The following is an 18,687-nucleotide window of genomic DNA, read 5'->3' as shown; positions in this document are numbered from 1 at the left end:
AAATCTGAAATCCACAAATTCTTCTGTTCTCAGGCGTTTTATATAAGGAGTACTCAACCTGTGTATGGAATTACCAAAAATCAGGTTTGAAGTTAGGATCTCATTGAATTTCTGTCTCCTTTACCAATTGTCGTGGAACAAAGAAGACCCAAAGCCTTACTTTTAATAGTCATCTACCAATAAATTTCTTTAAAGCCAATTACTTTAATTTTGTTTCAGCTTTGTTAAGAATATTAGTCAGCTTTTCATTGCTGTGACTAAAACTCCTAATAAGAACAACTTAGACATGGAAAAGTTTATTTTTGGTACAGGGTACCCGAAGTTTAATCCATGATGGTGCAACTCCATTGCTCTGGGCCCAGGCTAGGCAACACATAAGTGGCAAAAGGGCATGGCACAGGGAACTGCTCAGGACACAGTGGTTGGGAAGCAGAAGGAAGGGGCAGAAGGGAAGGTGAACCCTACCAAGGGAAGCCCCTGTGATCCACCTCCACCAGCCACATCCCCTCTTCCTATAGTTACTACACAGTCCATTCAAACTAGGAAGGACAGATGAGATTACAGCTCTCCTTACTATAATCACTTCACCTCTGAACATTCCTGCATTAACAAGAGCTTGACACCTCATATCCAAACCTTAACTCTTAAGTATTAAAGAGATTTTTAACATTGCTTCTAAAATATATTTATTTACTTTTGAGTCAAATCATAATTTTTGTATAAATACTGAGTTGTAAAGATGAGGCATTTTTATAGTTTATTTCATAAGACTGTTGAGTAGTTGTCATTCAGTTTCATTAAAAGAAAACTTAATGTAAGGAAGGTTGTACTTCCCTACATTTTCTACTTATTCCCTTCCTTACAAAAAAATACGTGAACCCTAATGTTAAAAAAAAATTGCTTGTATGTGGAATATATTCAGATTTAGGAAGCAATTTAAACTATATTAGAATATGTATTTATAGCCCATTGGTCTTTTCTCTTTTTTTCTATTTCAACCAAAAATTTAATGCTTTGGATTTGTTGTTTTCTTAAAAAAGTAGAAGTGCATTTGATAGTAGATTTTTGATAGTTAATGAGTGAAAGATAGCCCTCGTTACATTTTATGCTATTTAAACTTTATTCTCTTGGACTATGGCCTATAGTTATTCTTGATAACTCATTTTAGTTATTTATAAATAATTTTCTTGATGATTTTTATTTTTTACTGCTGTTGCTGTTTGAATAAAAGTATAAAGTTTTCTCAAGATAAATTTGAAGTTTAGTACTGAAGAGGTTATATGAATATTTTATTTTTAAAGATCTTTAAATTCAGAGATCTTGGATAGCCAAAAATAAATTTTATAATTTCACTCAAATTATTTTAAAGAAACCAGGAAAAGAAAAAACACAAAAGCAACTTAAACAGATTGTGCTTATGAAGAAAATGTTAAAGAAATAAGTAATTATATAGCTATTATTTTTATTTGTTTATTTTTCCTATTATTGTTAGTGCCATAAAGACTTACTTGTATATTGTCATTCATATTTTTGTCTGGTGAATTTAAGGAGCTGGAGAAGATGTAGGGTGTTTGAGAAAATCCAGTTTAAGCCAAATGAATAAGATTTAATTTAAAAACTGACTACAGATTTTCCTGTAAATATTCTCTTTTTAAAAAAACATGGGAATAAATATGCTTTTTTTAATTCTAAATCATCTAGTGTGTATTTTGCTACAAACATGAGTAGGTCACAGTATATCTGGTTGTTCATATTTGAGAGTTATAAGGTTATGACTCATGGAAAATTGTAATAGTGGCTTGTGGCCACAGTTATTTTCAGTTGAGAGAATGGGAGAAATCCTCTGCATGAATCTTAAATGTCCAGATCTCTTTATCTCCCTTGGCCCCAGTTTTTGGGAGCCTATCTTGATGTACAATGTCATAGACTTAATTATCTGTTGAAAATTTTCTTCTAAGTTTAGAACTATAATATCCCTTTGGACTGGTTTACAAATGGTAACTAAATGAATATCACAAATTTCAGTTGTTTTTCAAAGGTTGTGTTATAGATTTTGTTTTAAAGTTATTTTTTGTAAAGGAAAGCATGATTTTTTTTATTTGAAATTTTCCATGCTAAGGATGATTTAGCTTCTTAGATACTGATACTTAGCTTAGACATGAAAAGTGTAGGTGTAAAGAATAATCCCTACTTCATCATTCATATCATTTGAAAATAGGCTTGGATGCTGAGAAGCTATCAGGTGTGCCTTTATGGGTACTAGAGTAAGAGTCTGAGAGTCTCAAGTTATTGTCTGAATTAATGTGTGATCTACTATAAAGTTAACAAGCTTATGATTAAAGTATTAATTTGTTTTGCATTCAATTGGTTATGAATTTTTAAAGAGTGCTGTTTACTCAATATAGAGCATTTATTAATTACAGAATTAGCAATTAGTCTTTGCTTCTAGACAAACTAGTCTTTGTCCCAGGTAGAAATACCTGGATCAGATCTGTAGCACCAAGAGAGAATATTTGGTAAAATAAAAGTAAAAAATGTGCAAAAGTATTTAGAAACCTCCCTGGCTGTCTTTAGAAACCAATAAGACAAGTACTAAAAATGTGTCAAATTTTATAAGGCTCATAGTATATCAACAAAAACTATGACAGAGGAATAAATGTTTTTGCTTACTTTAGCGTTATGGACTTGGAAACAATAGAAAAGCATTTAATTTTGGATAACAATTTTTGGATACTATTGGAAATTCAGTAAGGCAAACATTTGCTTTGAACAAAAATAAAATAAATAGGATGTCATCTGACACTATTGTGATACATGTTTCATGAGGTGCAATGTAGCAATTTCCTTATCCCAGCAAGAAGTGTGTATTCTATTTATAAGTAAAAATTGGACCTAATTGCTATATGCACATTAAATGATATAATTATTATATAAATTTTGACTTTTAAGTTGACAGTACTGTGATGTATTTTTTAGTTTTTCTTCTTGGGTAAGTATTACTACTCAGGGGGAAATTTTAGATTTCTTAAAAAAATAATTTGATTTAATTCTTTTTGATGTATAGTTTTCCATAACATCACTTCCATATACATGTTTTACTGGAGTCTCAAACTTTCTGAAATGAGGTAGAAGACTTATTACAAGAACATGGAAGCTTTATCAACTTCTCACAAGTGTCTTAATTGATGTGATAAAAATTTAAGAGTTAAAGTGTTCTGTTTAGAACAGTCTAAAAAGAAAGGCAATAATTTTTTTACATTTGTTTTATCTTTGAATATTTAGGCTTCTGAGTCACTCTGGCAAGAACATTAGAAATATTGCTTTAGGCATTTATTACAGCACTTTGATATCGCTTGGTGTAATATATATTAGAAGTGGGTGTTAACACTGATAGTTTCATATGAAACCTATCATTGGGGTAACAAGGAAAAGTAAAATCTGAAAAACAAAAAGTGACTAATAATTTTTATTTCATTTTATTGCCTGTCCTGTGGTGAAGTGAAATAAACAAATAGGGTGCATGAAAAGTCTGAAGGCGAGAAATATATATTAGTAATTGATATGCAAATAGTTTAGTATATGAAAATTTAAATATATTTACAATTTCACATTTAGTTTATTAGTTTATAAGTCTTGGCCTAAATTTTAGAGGGGACAAACGTGGGGCTAAAACTATAAAACCATGTAGCTCAATAGTAGAGCATTTGCCTAGCATGTGCAAAGCCCTTGCCTGGATCCCTTGCACTGCTTTCCCCTAAAAAACAAAACTAAAAACTAAAACCAGAAGCAAACCCTTGTGTGGAGGTTTGTGCCTATAGTCCCTGCTACTGAAAAGGCTGAGACTGAAAGATCTCTTGAGCCTAACCTAGACTGACATAATGAATCCCGAACCCCCTTTAAAAGAAAAAAAAAAAAAAAAAAGATTTCTTAAAGGCAAATTTACTGATGCTTTTTGTCACATACTTTGTTGTTATTTCTAAGGGTCTTATTGAAGTATCACAAAGTTTAAAAATGGAAAATGAAGAGTTTAAGAAGAGATACGGTGATGCGACATCTAAAGCTCTGCAGCTTGAGGAAGATATTGTGTCAGTGACACATAAAGCAATTGAAAAAGAAACTGAATTGGACAGGTATTTCTGATGATATAAAAAAAATTCAGTGTTTTAATAAAATTTTTGTTTTTACATTCATGTTGTTTTGTCTTAACGCAGTTTAAAGGACAAACTCAGGAAGGTACAACATGAAAGAGAACAACTTGAATGTCAACTGAAGACAGAAAAGGATGAGAAGGAACTTTATAAGGTATTTTATTCTTTTCATTTCTATTGTTCATTGATTTGTAACAAATTACCCCAATAGGCTGTGGGTCATGAAGTTAGAAGCAACATAATTGAATAGTTCTGAAAGTCAGGATGTTACAGATGTTTCCGTTAGGTTGGCTTGTTTGACACCAAGGATCTGCTTCTATGATGTAGAATGAAACCTGTATTTTATTCTACAGAGTGAAATGAAAGAAATAATTTATTTTTTTGTGGTACACTTAACTCATTTATTTTTTTCTGGTACACTTAACTTTTGAGAGGCCCGTCAGTTCTAAGTGACCTCTCCAGAGGTTGCTTGAATGTCCTTAAAAAAGGTAGCCAAGTTCCCTCAGTTGAGTAATCCAAGAAGGGGAGGAAGCAAGGAGGAAGTCACTAACTATCACAATGTGTATTGCTCTTAAAAGTTAGTGTTTAGGGAATTAGCTTGCTGGTATTTTAAATACTTAGCAGGTACTGTATAATAAGTCAAAAAGTTTTAATGATAGATACTTGTTGATTAGAATTTATATAAGCAAGTGTTTTCGTGAAATTTTAAGAACTTGTATACCTTAGGGAGAGTATTAATTCATTTCACGGATAATCATATTTTATGGTTTGGCCTTTAAAATAATCTTCAGAGATTGTCATTTTACAGAATATCCTCACTGCTTATGAATCTTCACTTTATGAAGATTTTTCTTTTTTAGGCATTCCTGTGATGTTAACTATAGTTAGCTTAATTGTCAGTATTGTGGATGTTAATCAAGACTTTAGCTAATAAGCATTTCTGCAAGCAAGTTTTGGATGAGGACTTTTAAGAACACTCTTAATTGTTAGCTTCATATTAAGTCACATTTATGAGCTGATGATTGTGAAAATTAAAGAGCTTTAAAGGTGGTATTGCAAAGGTATAGGCTATTGACTCCTTCAGGGAACCAGGAGTCACATTTGGTCCTATGAACAGGAATTACTCCTTTAAATTCAGAAACATTTTAAGAGTGAAATGCAAGAAATAATTTCTTTCTGGAACACTTAACCAAGATAATCTTGCTTGTGGACAGTATGTGTCTATACTCAGTATAGTTCCAGTTACTGAATTTGATTTGTACATCTGTTATGAGAAAATCAGCATCAAAGTTCATGGAAGAATTAGCATAGTTACATCGATAAGGAAATATGGTTTTAGATAACATGGGAAGTAAATGACATAGGGCTTTAAAAACATGTAAAACATTGAATTGCTTCAAAATGTTGTTTTTGAAAAAAGCCTTTCTAGCTTTCAGAATTTGGTCGTGTCTTCATATTGTATGTCTTCATAGCATTTTCCAAAAAGAATAACAAAATCCATTTACATTAGGAAAAAAATGCTAAAATCATTAAATCAAAGGAAAAGTCTTTGGAGATAATGTAGTTAGACCTTATAATTAATCTCTATGGAAAATAACTTTGGAAAAACCATCTTCTACTTTTAATATGTTTTTATATTCTTAGGTAATCATTTGGCAGAACATGGGTCTCCTGACTCCTACTCCCTCTTTCAGTTATTTTCAAATTAGAGATAAATGATGACATTTTAAATTTTGACTAACTTCAGTTTTGTAACTGAATAGAATATTCTTGACATTTCCAAACATTGTTAAAGGTGCATTTGAAGAATACAGAAATAGAAAATACCAAGCTTGTGTCAGAGGTCCAGACTTTAAAGAATTTAGATGGAAACAAAGAAAGTATGATTACTCATTTCAAAGAAGAGATTGGCAGACTGCAGTTGTGTTTGGCTGAAAAGGAAAATCTGCAAAGGGCTTTCCTGCTTACAACCTCAAATAAAGTAAGTAGTTTTGCAACATGTATTTGAACTTATAAAACATATCTCTATTAAATATATTCAATATTACCATTTTGTTATTTTTAAAATTTTTAATTCTCCCAAACTAATTCTTTTTAACATGTTTAAAAATGCAGAGAAGTTGAAAGAACAAAGCAGTGAATAGCTATGTACCTTAAAATTCTTTGCTCATTTTTATTTTATCTCCCCTATTTAGATACTTTTTTTCTGGACCATTTGCAAGTTAATTGTAGGCATTACTGTTCTTATGAACAAGTACACCATTATTACTCTCAAGATTTCACATTGATATGGTAATATTCATTCTTGGTTATACTTAGTTCATATTTAATTGATCCAAATAGAATCTGAGTAGCCAGAGATTACACATTAGTTTATTATTTTTAATCTGTTTTAATCTGAAACATTGTCTCTACACTTTTTTATGGTTTCTGTAGAATAGCATTCCTATACTATTTTAATCTAGAATAGTGTCCCTATACTTTTTATGTATTTCTCTCTTTTTCTTATCCCCTCCCCTCCACTATTTTGCAATGCTAGGGATTGAACCCAGGGCCTTATGCATACTAGACAAGGGCTCTACTACTGAGCTATACCCCTAGCCCTATATTTTTGAAGAAGTCAGGCTGATTTGAAAGAATGTTACATAATCTTAATTTGTCTATTTCCTCATGACTAGATTTCAAATCAATTATTTTTTTTTGGCGGAGGGGGGGTCAAGGAAAGACATGATGTTTCATATATCTTACTGCTTTTATATTAAGAGCCATATAAATGTAATTATGTTCTATTCTTGATGTTGCGTTTGGTAATTAATTTAGTTTTGTCTTCCTGACATTATTGAGGTGCTTTCCCTTCTCCTCCTCATCTTTGTGATTATTAAGCAATCATAGCATAATACTTCATGATTATGTAAACATCCTGCCCTCTAATAGCCTTTTACCCAATGGTTTTATTAGTCCTTTGATGAGCCTTACTTACCTCAGCTTTGAGATTGTTACAAGATGATGATTTTAAAGATTCTGTCATTCCTTCTACATTTAGTAGTAGCTACTATATTATGAGATTACTGTTACCCTTTCCCCTTCCTTTATGTTACTATGAACTTATTATTTTACATTATCATTATTTTTTTCAGTTCACAGTTGTCTCTATTTAGCTGGTGAACCTTTTCAAGTGCTTTTGTGTCCTTTCTTTTTTAAATCCCTAGTGGTGCTGTGGACTGAACCCAAGGCCTAATGAATGGTAATCGAGTATGCTATCACTGAGCTATATACCTAACCCATTTTACTTTTATTTGAGACAGGTTCTTGATAAGTTGTCCAGGCTGGCCTTTAACTTCAGATCCTTGTGCCTCAGCCTCCCAAATAGCTGGGATTATTGGCGCATGCTACTGCATGCACCTGGCTATTGTGTCCTTTTAATATGCCTTTATCATGCTTTGTATGCATTTTTTGGGGGGGGGGTACTGGGGGATTGAACTCAGGGCTTTCAACTACTGAGCCACATCCCCAGCCCTATTTTGTATTTTATTTAGAGACAGGGATTCTTCATTTTCTTGAGTTGCGTAGTGCCTCACCATTGTTGAGGCTGACTTTGAATTTGCAATTCTCCTGTCTCAGCCTCCTGAGCCTCTGGGATTACAGGTGTGTGCCACCAGGCCTGGCTTTTGTATACCTGTGTTTTCCAGGTTCAGGTTATGCCTCAGACCCATTGTTACCATTTTAGGGGACTATGGCTTTTTTTATTTCCAGTAGATACTTCAAATCATTATTAATATATCTAACCCAAAAATAGTACTTTAGGATTCTTCTTTACTTTCCTCCATTTCATATTTATATATATCTTTTCTCCTAGTGTGAGAACTTTTTGTTTTTGAGACATTATATTTTTCATGTGTTTATATATCATAAGGTTCAGAATTTCTGTGTCATTGCCACTTTGAACAGTAAGTCCACTAAATAAAATTAAAGTTGTTTTTCCAGCTCTTGAGTTTATTTGTCTAGGGATGTTCATAATGCCTTGTTCAAAAGTTGATGTACTTTTTTAAAAAAGTTTTATGTTATAAATTTGTAATACAGTTCAAGCTTTTTTTTTTTAGTATTTAAGATTTATTTTTCTCTTTTTTGAATATATAAAGTAGTTGCATTATTGGAAAGTAAAAAAATGATATAAAAATTTACTCATTTTAAACTCTTGTGTATTCTTTTTACCTTTTACCTATACCCACAGGTAAACATTTTTATTAGTTCTAAGTTAATTCTCCTTATGTTACTTTTTGGAAAAATAAGCTTATGTGTGCATGTGCACAGTACACATACTCATTTTTCTTCATTTTCTTGGAAAAAAAAGAATACTACTTGGATATACCTCATTTCTTCTCACTGAAAAATGTAAATTGTCATTCATTCTTTATCAGTGATCTTCCTCATTTTTTTCAATTGCTGTATAATACTCCACATATAGATTTATCTTAATTTACTTATTATGTTTTATGGGTATTAAGTTGGTTTAAGTATTTTGCTACAAATTATAATAAGGCATATTTATTGTAACACCTGAAATGTTAGAAGTGTATGACATTTGGGGCTGGAATTGTGACTCAATGGTAGAGCATTGTCTAGCCTGTGTAAGGCACTGGGTTCGATCCTCAGCACCACATAAAAATAAGTAAATAAAGGTGTTGTTCATCTTCAACTAAAATAATAATAATAATAATAATAATAATAATAATAATAATAATAATAATAATACTAAACAATAAACAAAAAACAAAAGAAGTATATGACATTTAAAGTCAATAGTGAAACCCCAGGTTGCTCTTTTAATCCAGCAGATTGCAAATGCAAATATGAGAAGGGTATTTGATTTTCGAAGTTGAGTAAGATGCTAAAATATATAAGTATAAAAATATATTTACATTTTAACTCAGAATACATATAGTGATTAATATTTAAAAATATTTATAGAATATGTGGATACCTTGCACTACGAGTACACATGTAGATCTTTCTTATTATAATAGCTGCATCGTATTCCTACTTTCATTTAATGGTTGTATAAGTATGTAATTGATACAAGTTGTTCACTATCATTAGCTTTAATAAACAGACTGAGATAAGCATCCTTATGTAGATATCTACGTACACATCTAAATCTGCCAAGTCAGTATGATTGCAAGTTCAAGGTCAGTGTCACCAACTTACTGAGAACCTGTTTCAAAATATAAATTAAGAGCTGGGGATGTAGGTCAGTGGCAAAGCATACCTGGGTTCAATCCACAATACCAAAATAAACAAACAAATAAACAGGTGTTGATATAGAATGGTAGATTAATATTTTGGTTGTCTTTTAAGTTAGTAGGAAATACCTTTAAGATTTTTGGTATTAGAAAGTCTTTTAAATTATTTTATTGTAATCACAGAAAGTGTGTGTCAGTAGTTCAAGCTGGAGAGATTTAGGGGACATTTGAGTCTTGGGCACTTTCATTTAAGTCTTCAATTTAGACAGAACTTTAAGCCCTAGATATGCCACTTGATGGCTGTATTTCAGTTTCTTTCTGTGTGAAATAGTAGTGGTCATACCATGTCTATGGTTGCTAGGTAGGAAATCTAAAACAATGTCACACATTTAAAATTTTTTATAGACATACTTCATCTATGTCATGTGTAGAAAAGCAATATTTAATTTAAAACTTTGGATCTCTTGAAGAAGGTATAAAATTGTTGTGCTTTTTTTTTTTACTTGAATGGTTTAATCACAGCAATAATTCTCTGCTTTTCTTCAGGAAGATTCATTTTCTTTAAAGGAGCAGCTTCGTAAAGCAGAGGAACAGGTTCAGGCAACTCGACAAGAAGTTGTCTTTCTGGCTAAAGAACTTAGTGATGCAGTAAATGTGCGAGATAAAACAATGGCAGATCTACATACTGCACGCTTGGAAAATGAGAAAGTGAAGAAGCAGTTAGCTGATGCACTGGCAGAACTTAAACTAAATGCTGTGAAAAAAGATCAGGTAAAGCAAGTCAACTTTGAATTAATAACCATAAACTCATGAAAACAGTAAATTATAATAAAATAAGTCAGATCAGATTTCTGACCAGAGAATTTTAAGTTTCCATTTATTCTGTTTAGTTATTGTAACTTCTTGGGTTGAAATTAATGTGAGCGTCAAGAAAACCTTCTGTAAGCACAATTCCCTATGGTTAGTAAAAGTTGTTCTGTTATTAAATATTTTTGGAATTTCTTGTTTACTAGTTATATAAAATAGCTTATGGTACAGAGTTACAAAAAAATTGTCCTATGAATGAATAATTATGAATGTAATTCACTTCACTATTGTCATGTATTTAAGAAATAAAAAATAGCTTATGGTTACTTAAGAGAATAATAATTATTCCTCAGGAAGTAGATTATTTGTAGTTTTTAAATGAACCTTAGTCAAAACATATAAATCTAGATTTATTAGGAGAATTTTTGTGGCACTATAGCCTAAACCCCAGAACAAATTAAAAAAAAAAACAAAACAGAAAGACATAAGTAAAAATGAAGTTGGATTTACTGTTACAAAATGAAGTATCAGGTTTTTATCTTAGTGGCAATATTTGTTTCCTAGGACAAAACTGATACATTGGAACATGAACTGAGAAGAGAAGTTGAAGATTTGAAACTCCGTCTCCAGATGGCTGCAGATCATTATAAAGAAAAATTTAAGGAATGTCAGAGGCTCCAAAAACAAATAAACAAACTTTCAGACCAATCAGTAAGTATCATTGAATTCATATGAAAGTGGTACCATAGTTGTCTTATACTCTGTGATATAGATAATATTTTCCTGGTCTTCCGATTGAAATCTGAAAGCAGAAAAAGGAGCAAGGAAATGCATGCAGTAAAATAGGAAGGCTTTGTGAAAAAAATTACAGTTTAAGTATCAAATGTATAGATAAATTTAAGTATCACATGTATAAATATTGATTCGTGGACTTTTGAACATATTTTGACTTTGTAGTAGAAGCTTGAGATTTCTGTGAATGATTAGTTTTGGTAAATTCACAAGAAAAAGCAATGTGTTTTTCTTTTGCAACATTTGGATTGTAGGCGATGTATATCTTTAGTATTTGTTTGGCTTTTAAAACAAGGATAGCTTTGTGGATGTATAGGATTTCTTTATTATTTACATATTTACTTAAAAAGTCTAACAAATTCAATGACTTGACTTAATAGTTTATTGTTAACATCCCGAATAGGCCAATAATAATGTGTTCACAAAGAAAGTTGGGAATCAGCAGAAAGTGAATGATGCTTCAATAAACACAGACCCAGCCACTTCTGTGTCTGCTGTAGATGTAAAGCTGCCACTATCTTCTGCAGGTAAAAATCTTTTAGATCTTTTTGTGTAGTGTCCTGCCTTAAAAAGTATTAATATGACCAGGCATGGTGGTATTGGAACATGTTTACTTAATAAGAGTTAGCAGGTGGTAATGAAGGACTGGAAGAATGACTTAAAAATGTATTCTTCAGAGTATATTCTTATTCTGTTACTCAGTTATCTAGAGAGAACAATTTTTGTGCCATTTTGGAATTACTTTTAGCAAATTATTAAAAAGAAAAAAAGAACGGTGCATTCGTTATTGAAAGTGAACTTGGTTCTGACATTTTAAAATTCTCATTCTCATTTAGAATTTATCTTTCTTTGTTTATTTAGGATATAAATAAATGTTTCTGTTCTTCAGTATTCCATTTTTACACTTTACAATTTACTCTTAAGTTTTTCTGAGCAAGATAATAATATAAGGGGCAAAATACTTTTTTTTTTCCCAAGTTTCTTTTTTTTTCCTTTTAAAATTTCTTTTTTTTTATTGGTTGTTCACAACATTACAAAGTTCTTGACATATCATATTTCATACATTAGATTGAAGTGGGTTATGAACTCCCAATTTTACCCCAAATGCAGATTGCAGAATCACGTCGGTTACACATCCACAATTTTACATAATGCTCAATTAGTAATTGTTGTATTCTGCTACCTTTCCTATCCCCTACTATCCCCCCTCCCCTCCCCTCCTATCTTCTCTCTCTACCCCATCTACTGTAATTCATTACTCTCCTTGTTTATTTTCCCATTCCCCTCACAACCTCTTATATGAAATTTTGTATAGCAATGAGGGTCTCCCTTCATTTCCATGCAATTTCCCTTTTCTCTCCCTTTCCCTCCCATCTCATGTCTCTGTTTAATGTTAGTTTTTTCTTCCTGCTCTTCCTCCCTGCTCTGTTCATAGTTGCTCTCATTATATCAAAGAAGACATTTGGTATTTGTTTTTTAGGGATTGACTAGCTTCACTAAGCATAATCTGTTCTAGTGCCATCCATTTCCCTGCAAATTCTATGATTTTGTCATTTTTTATTGCTGCATAGTACTCCATTGTGTATAGACGCCACATTTTTTTTATCCGTTCATCTATTGAAGGGCATCTGGGTTGGTTCCACAGTCTAGCTATTGTAAATTGTGCTGCTATGAACCTCGATGTGGCAGTATCCCTGTAGCATGCTCTCTTAAGGTCTTCAGGGAATGGGCCGAGAAGGGCAATAGCAGGGTCAAATGGTGGTTCCATTCCCAGCTTTCCCAGGAATCTCCAAACTGCTTTCCAAATTGGCTGCACCAATTTGCAGTCCCACCAGCAATGTACAAGAGTACCCTTTTCTCCACATCCTCGCCAGCACTTGTTGTTGTTTGACTTCATAGTGGCTGCCAATCTTACTGGAGTGAGATGGTATCTTAGGGTGGTTTTGATTTGCATTTCTCTGACTGCTAGCGATGGTGAGCATTTTTTCATGTACTTGTTGATTGATTGTATGTCCTCCTCTGAGAAGTGTCTGTTCAGGTCCTTGGCTCATTTGTTGATTGGGTTATTTGTTATCTTATTGCTTAATTTTTTGAGTTCTTCGTATATTCTGGATATTAGGGCTCTATCTGAAGTGTGAGGAGTAAAAATTTGTTCCCAGGATGTAGGCTCCCTATTTACCTCTCTTATTGTTTCTCTTGCTGAGAAAAAACTTTTTAGTTTAAGTAAGTCCCATTTGTTGATTCTTGTTATTAACTCTTGTGCTATGGGTGTCCTATTAAGGAATTTGGAGCCCGACCCCACAGTATGTAGATCATAGCCAACTTTTTCTTCTATCAGACGCAGAGTCTCTGATTTGATATCAAGCTCCTTGATCCATTTAGAGTTAACTTTTGTGCATGGCGAGAGGAAGGGATTCAGTTTCATTTTTTTGCATATGGATTTCCAGTTTTCCCAACACCATTTGTTGAAGATGCTATCCTTCCTCCATTGCATGCTTTTAGCCCCTTTATCAAATATAAGATAGTTGTAACTTTGTGGATTAGTCTCTGTGTCCTCTATTCTATACCATTGGTCCACCCGCCTGTTTTGGTACCAGTACCATGCTGTTTTTGTCACTATTGCTCTATAATATAGTTGAAATCTGGTATCGCTATACCGCCTGATTCACACTTCCTGCTTAGAATTGCTTTTGCTATTCTGGGTCTTTTATTTTTCCATATGAATTTCATGATTGCTTTCTCTATTTCTACAAGAAATGCCGTTGGGATTTTGATTTGCATTGCATTAAACCTATAGAGAACTTTTGGTAATATTGCCATTTTGATAATGTTAGTTCTGCCTATCCATGAACAGGGTATATTTTTCCATCTTCTAAGATCTTTTTCTACTTCTCTCTTTAGGGTTCTGTAGTTTTCATTGTATAAATCTTTCACCTCTTTTGTTAGGTTGATTCCCAAGTATTTTATTTTTTTGGAGGATATTGTGAATGGAGTGTTTTTCCTCATTTCCGTTTCAGAAGTTTTGTCGCTGATATACAGAAATGCCTTTGATTTATGCGTGTTGATTTTATATCCTGCCACTTTGCTGAATTCATTTATTAGTTCTAATAGTTTCTTTGTAGACCCTTTTGGGTCTTCTAAGTATAGAATCATGTCATCTGCAAATAGTGATAATTTAAGTTCTTCTTTTCCTATTTTTATGCCTTTAATTTCTTTCGTCTGTCTAATTGCTCTGGCCAGTGTTTCGAGAACTATATTGAATAGAAGTGGTGATAGAGGGCATCCCTGTCTTGTTCCAGATTTTAGAGGGAATGCCTTCAACTTTTGTCCATTCAGAATGATGCTCAAAATAGTTTTTAATGATCCTATTTTCTGTCTTGTTATAGCAGAGACAGATTTTGACTTGCTCTCGAAAGGTAAAGTCTGTGAAATGACCAAAGAAATTGCTGACAAAACAGAAAAGTATAATAAATGTAAACAACTCTTGCAGGTAAGTTAACTTTGAGTGAAGAAAGTTTTGTCAAATGTTAAATGGTTTAGCTCACCTTTATTAAGTTTTATTGATTTTTTTTTTTTTCCAGCCCCATATACTGTTTCACTTTTGCCTTTGGGATGATGAAAGGAGGTGCTTTGTATTCTTGTTCATATAGGCCGTTGTGTAAAATCATTATCCCAAAATTAGTATTTTCTGTTCATATGTACTAAAATGTCCTTGTTTGGATAATGAACAAGTAATTAGTTGAGGTTGGAAATTTCTCCCTGTCTTTTTGTAATAATATATGGAAAATATTTGAATTTTATAATAAAGGGAAATACTCGTTTTTTAAGTTTATTGTAAAAGGAAAAAGAAATTTAACATATCTCAAAAGTGACCCAGTGGACACATGGCAAAAGGGAATATTAACCAACTTGATTATTTTAAATAGCATCATTCAGACTTTAAAGTTTTGCATCCAGGTACTATTCATACCTGAAGTATTTGAAGGATGAAGGAAATTGCTCCTCAGTTGTTTTGTGTTTGCATATGTGATTTTTGTGTGCATAATTTGTGTATTTGTGTATTTCTGAGTCTGGGAAAAGGAAGGAAATTCTATAGAGCTACAGACTGAAAAGCATAGATTAGCTCAGTGTTACTATAATAATTTAAAACTTAAAAACATCATTAAAATCTTTATCAGACTTTAAACTAGACTTTTTTTTTTCTTTTTTGTGGTGGTGGGAATCAAACCTAGGGCCTCACTTACGTTAAGCAAGTATTCTATCGTTGATCTATACCCACAGCAGGCTCCTTCTGTAAAAGAGCTGATTAGCAGTATTAATAACATTGTACTATAATGCATTACTCACATGTTTATAGTAATGCTGATGCAACGAAATCTACTGCACTTCAAGTCCTATAAAGGTATAGCATTTACAGTTATGTACTGTGCATAACACTTGATAATAAATGACTGTTACTGATTGATATATTTGTTTTACTAATACTATTATTTTAGAGTGTATACCTTCTGTTAATTTATATTTTAAAAAAGACCTAAAAACTTTAAAATAGTGTGCCATGTTAACCAGCAACAGCTTCACAATCTCACATGTACTTCATCTTTCCATTGCATCGTATTCTTTTGTGCTTCATTTAATCTCATTTTGTTTCATTTATTGTGGCCCCTAAGTGTACAAAATTCACTACTTATATATTGTCAGTAAGAGGCCATGTTTAGTGATTGACTTGGAAACAAATAAAAGTAAAGACTGTGAAGGTAAAAAGTCAATGATCACCATTGATCACTGATCAGGCATGTTCTATTCCTCTGAAAATATGATCTTCAAGAACAAGAACAGAAAGACAGAGCTGGTCTTAAAGGATCAATAAGGATCCACTTTATTGAAGGCAGCAAGATAATTCAAGAAGAGTATATATCAATTAAAAATTTCTAGAGATTTGAATTGAAGACCAAATATAGAAGCTTATCTGATTCCACACCATGATCACAACCAGCAAAAAGTTTGTGTGATGTTGAAAGAAAAGGCTGTATCCAGCTTATGAAGTTAAATTTGCCGCTAGCTCATTATTCATTACATAATGTAAAAGTAAGTGGTGAGTTTGCAAAGCACACCAAGTGCTGATGTGAAGGTAGCTGAAGAATTTTAGAAAATTCAAAATAAGCTGATTGTGGAGAAAAATTACTTGCCACAGCAAATCTTCAATATGAATGAAACCTGTTTCCACAACCACAAAGTCTCCTATCTAATGAGAAAGCAGTTCTCAGGATATATGCCCATCATTAAGCAATATGTGACTATAATTATTTGTAAGGGACTAAACTATCTTTAACTAAGGATGAAACAATTCTGAATGAGTATTTAAAATTTTTTATTATATACTAATATTATTAAAAGAAGATATTATGTTTCTTCAAGTAAGACTTTCTGAAGGAACATCTAAAAATTTATTTATTTATTTATTTATTTATTTATTTATTTATTTATTTATTTATTTATTTATTTTTGGTACTGGGGATTGAACTCGGGGGCACTTGACCACTGACCCACATCCCCAGGCCTATTTTGTATTTTCTTTAGAGACATGGTCTCACTGAGTTGCTTTGTGTCTCACCATTGCTGAGGCTGGCTTCAAACCCACGATCTTCCTGTCTCAGCCTCCCGAGCAGTTGGCATTACAAGTATGCACTACCGCACCTGGCTTAACTTTTTTGAGGTACACTTTTTAAACCAATGAAGTACACATATATATGAAGTGTGCCATTTGATCAGTTTTGACCTACACGGTCCAGAAACTATCACCATATTGTCAAGATAATGAACATTTCCATTACTCCCCAATTTTTTTGTGCCTGTTTGCAACCTGGCTCTTCTATCTTCATTTTTCAGGAAAACATTCGCCTATTTTCTGCCACTATTGACTAACCTAACTTTTTTGTATGACTTTATAAAATGGTGTCATTATACTATGTTCTCTTTTCCTATCTTCTTTCAGCACAAATTATTTTAAGAATTGTTCATATTAATTGTTATATTGTTAGCTTATTCATGCCATTTCATTCCTGAGGTAGTATCCCATTTTATATATGTATTATAATTTGTTTATACATTACAAGTGGTTTGGCATTTGCTCAGTTTTTAATTGTTATGAGTAAAGTTGTTATGAACATTTGTAGATAAGCTTTTTTGTGACTGTAACAGTTTTTTGCTTCTTGTGGGTATATATCCCAGGAGCAAAATGCCTAGATGATAAGGTAGGCAACACATTGGTTAACTGTATGAGAAATCACCAGATTATTTTGCATAATACTTTTGTACCATTTACATAGCCAGACTAATGAACGTGTCATAATAATTTCATTGCGGTTTGAATTTGCATTTCACTGATGACTTAATGCTGAGCTTCCTTTCTTATGCTTGTCAGCTGTGTACCCTTCCCACCCTCCTTAGGTGATTATTTAGATCTTTTTTCTACTTTAAAAATTGTGTTGTTCATCTTGTGTTGTAGTTGTTCTTTATTCTAGATACAGTTTCTTTCTCTGCCATTTGTCTCTGGTGCATATTTTCTCCCAATCTGCCTTTTCATTTCTTTAATGGTGTTTTTAGAAAAGCAAAATTTTAATGATGGTTTATTAATCCTTCCATTATATTTTGTTCTTTTTAAAAATATTTGTTTAATCCAAAGTGATAAAGATTTTCTCCTATGTTATCTTCTAGAAGATTTTTGTTTTGTTTTTGTGGTGCTAAGTATTGAAACACACAACTGAAAGCCTGCTAGGCGAGTCCTCTATTACACTTCCAGCCCATCTAGAAGTTTTAGAGTCAGGTTTTGCATTTAATTCTGTGAACCATAGTTGATTTAGTATTATTTGTTTTCAAAGGTATTTCTTTCTCCATTGAATTACTCAAAAGTATACTTTTAAACCTCACCTTGAACTAAAACATTGAAAATGAAATGGTCATATATTGCCTTTTTGTCATGATTTCTAACTCCTTTCATAAGATGTTTTGGGTTATAAGAAAAAGCAATTGTATGAATACATGATTTCCCTCCATCCTTTTGTAAAGTCATAATTGTGAGGTATCATGTCACTGTAAATAAAAAGAACAGAGATAGTAAAAAGTATCTCCCTGATCCTGATCCCCAGATATGAGCTGTTAATAATGAAATTTATATTTTTCTATACAATACTGGCATAGATATCATATATAATTATATAAAACAAAAGTAAGAATGGATTATATTGTACTATTTTTGCAACATGCTATTCAGTGTAATTTGACATTTTTGTCTGCTTGAACATCTGCCTTTTAAATATATTTATACTGTTCCATTGTATGGATATAAAATGATTAATCTATTGATAGACATTTAGTCCTTTTATGTTTATGCTGTTACAGCAGTGTTATGAAAAATATTAGTGCACATTTAAGTATGTTTGTGTATATGTTTACTTTATATGGATTTAAAATCTTTTGATAATTATACTAATTTTACTTAGGATGAGAAAACTAAATGCAGTAAATATGCTGATGAACTTGCAAAAATGGAGCTGAAATGGAAAGAACAAATGAAAATTGTTGAAAATGTAAAACTTGAACTAGCTGAAGTAGAGGACAATTATAAAGTAAGTTTAGCACTTGTATACAAACCTAAAGCATAGAACTTATTGTACCACCTGATGCTTTTGAAAATGTAT

At 32.1% G+C, this 18,687-nt stretch overlaps 1 protein-coding gene across 3 annotated transcripts in view; it reads left to right on the top strand.

Moving 5' to 3' along the window:
• Positions 1 to 18,687, top strand: part of Tax1bp1 (Tax1 binding protein 1) — a 70,842-nt gene that overhangs the window by 31,985 nt on the left and 20,170 nt on the right. For 2 of the 3 annotated variants that reach the window (XM_078039924.1, XM_078039922.1), the window contains exons 6-13: positions 3,982 to 4,130; positions 4,212 to 4,302; positions 5,944 to 6,129; positions 9,935 to 10,159; positions 10,760 to 10,906; positions 11,391 to 11,514; positions 14,374 to 14,477; positions 18,490 to 18,615. In XM_078039924.1, coding sequence (XP_077896050.1) covers positions 3,982 to 4,130; positions 4,212 to 4,302; positions 5,944 to 6,129; positions 9,935 to 10,159; positions 10,760 to 10,906; positions 11,391 to 11,514; positions 14,374 to 14,477; positions 18,490 to 18,615 — 1,152 coding nt within the window. The remainder of the gene's footprint in view (positions 1 to 3,981; positions 4,131 to 4,211; positions 4,303 to 5,943; positions 6,130 to 9,934; positions 10,160 to 10,759; positions 10,907 to 11,390; positions 11,515 to 14,373; positions 14,478 to 18,489; positions 18,616 to 18,687) is intronic. The other variant, XM_078039923.1, reaches the window with a different exon arrangement.

The sequence above is a fragment of the Ictidomys tridecemlineatus genome, chromosome 2 (genome assembly GCF_052094955.1).
Source record: "Ictidomys tridecemlineatus isolate mIctTri1 chromosome 2, mIctTri1.hap1, whole genome shotgun sequence".
Lineage (NCBI taxonomy): Eukaryota > Metazoa > Chordata > Mammalia > Rodentia > Sciuridae > Ictidomys > Ictidomys tridecemlineatus.
This window is presented reverse-complemented; position numbering and strand designations above follow the sequence as displayed.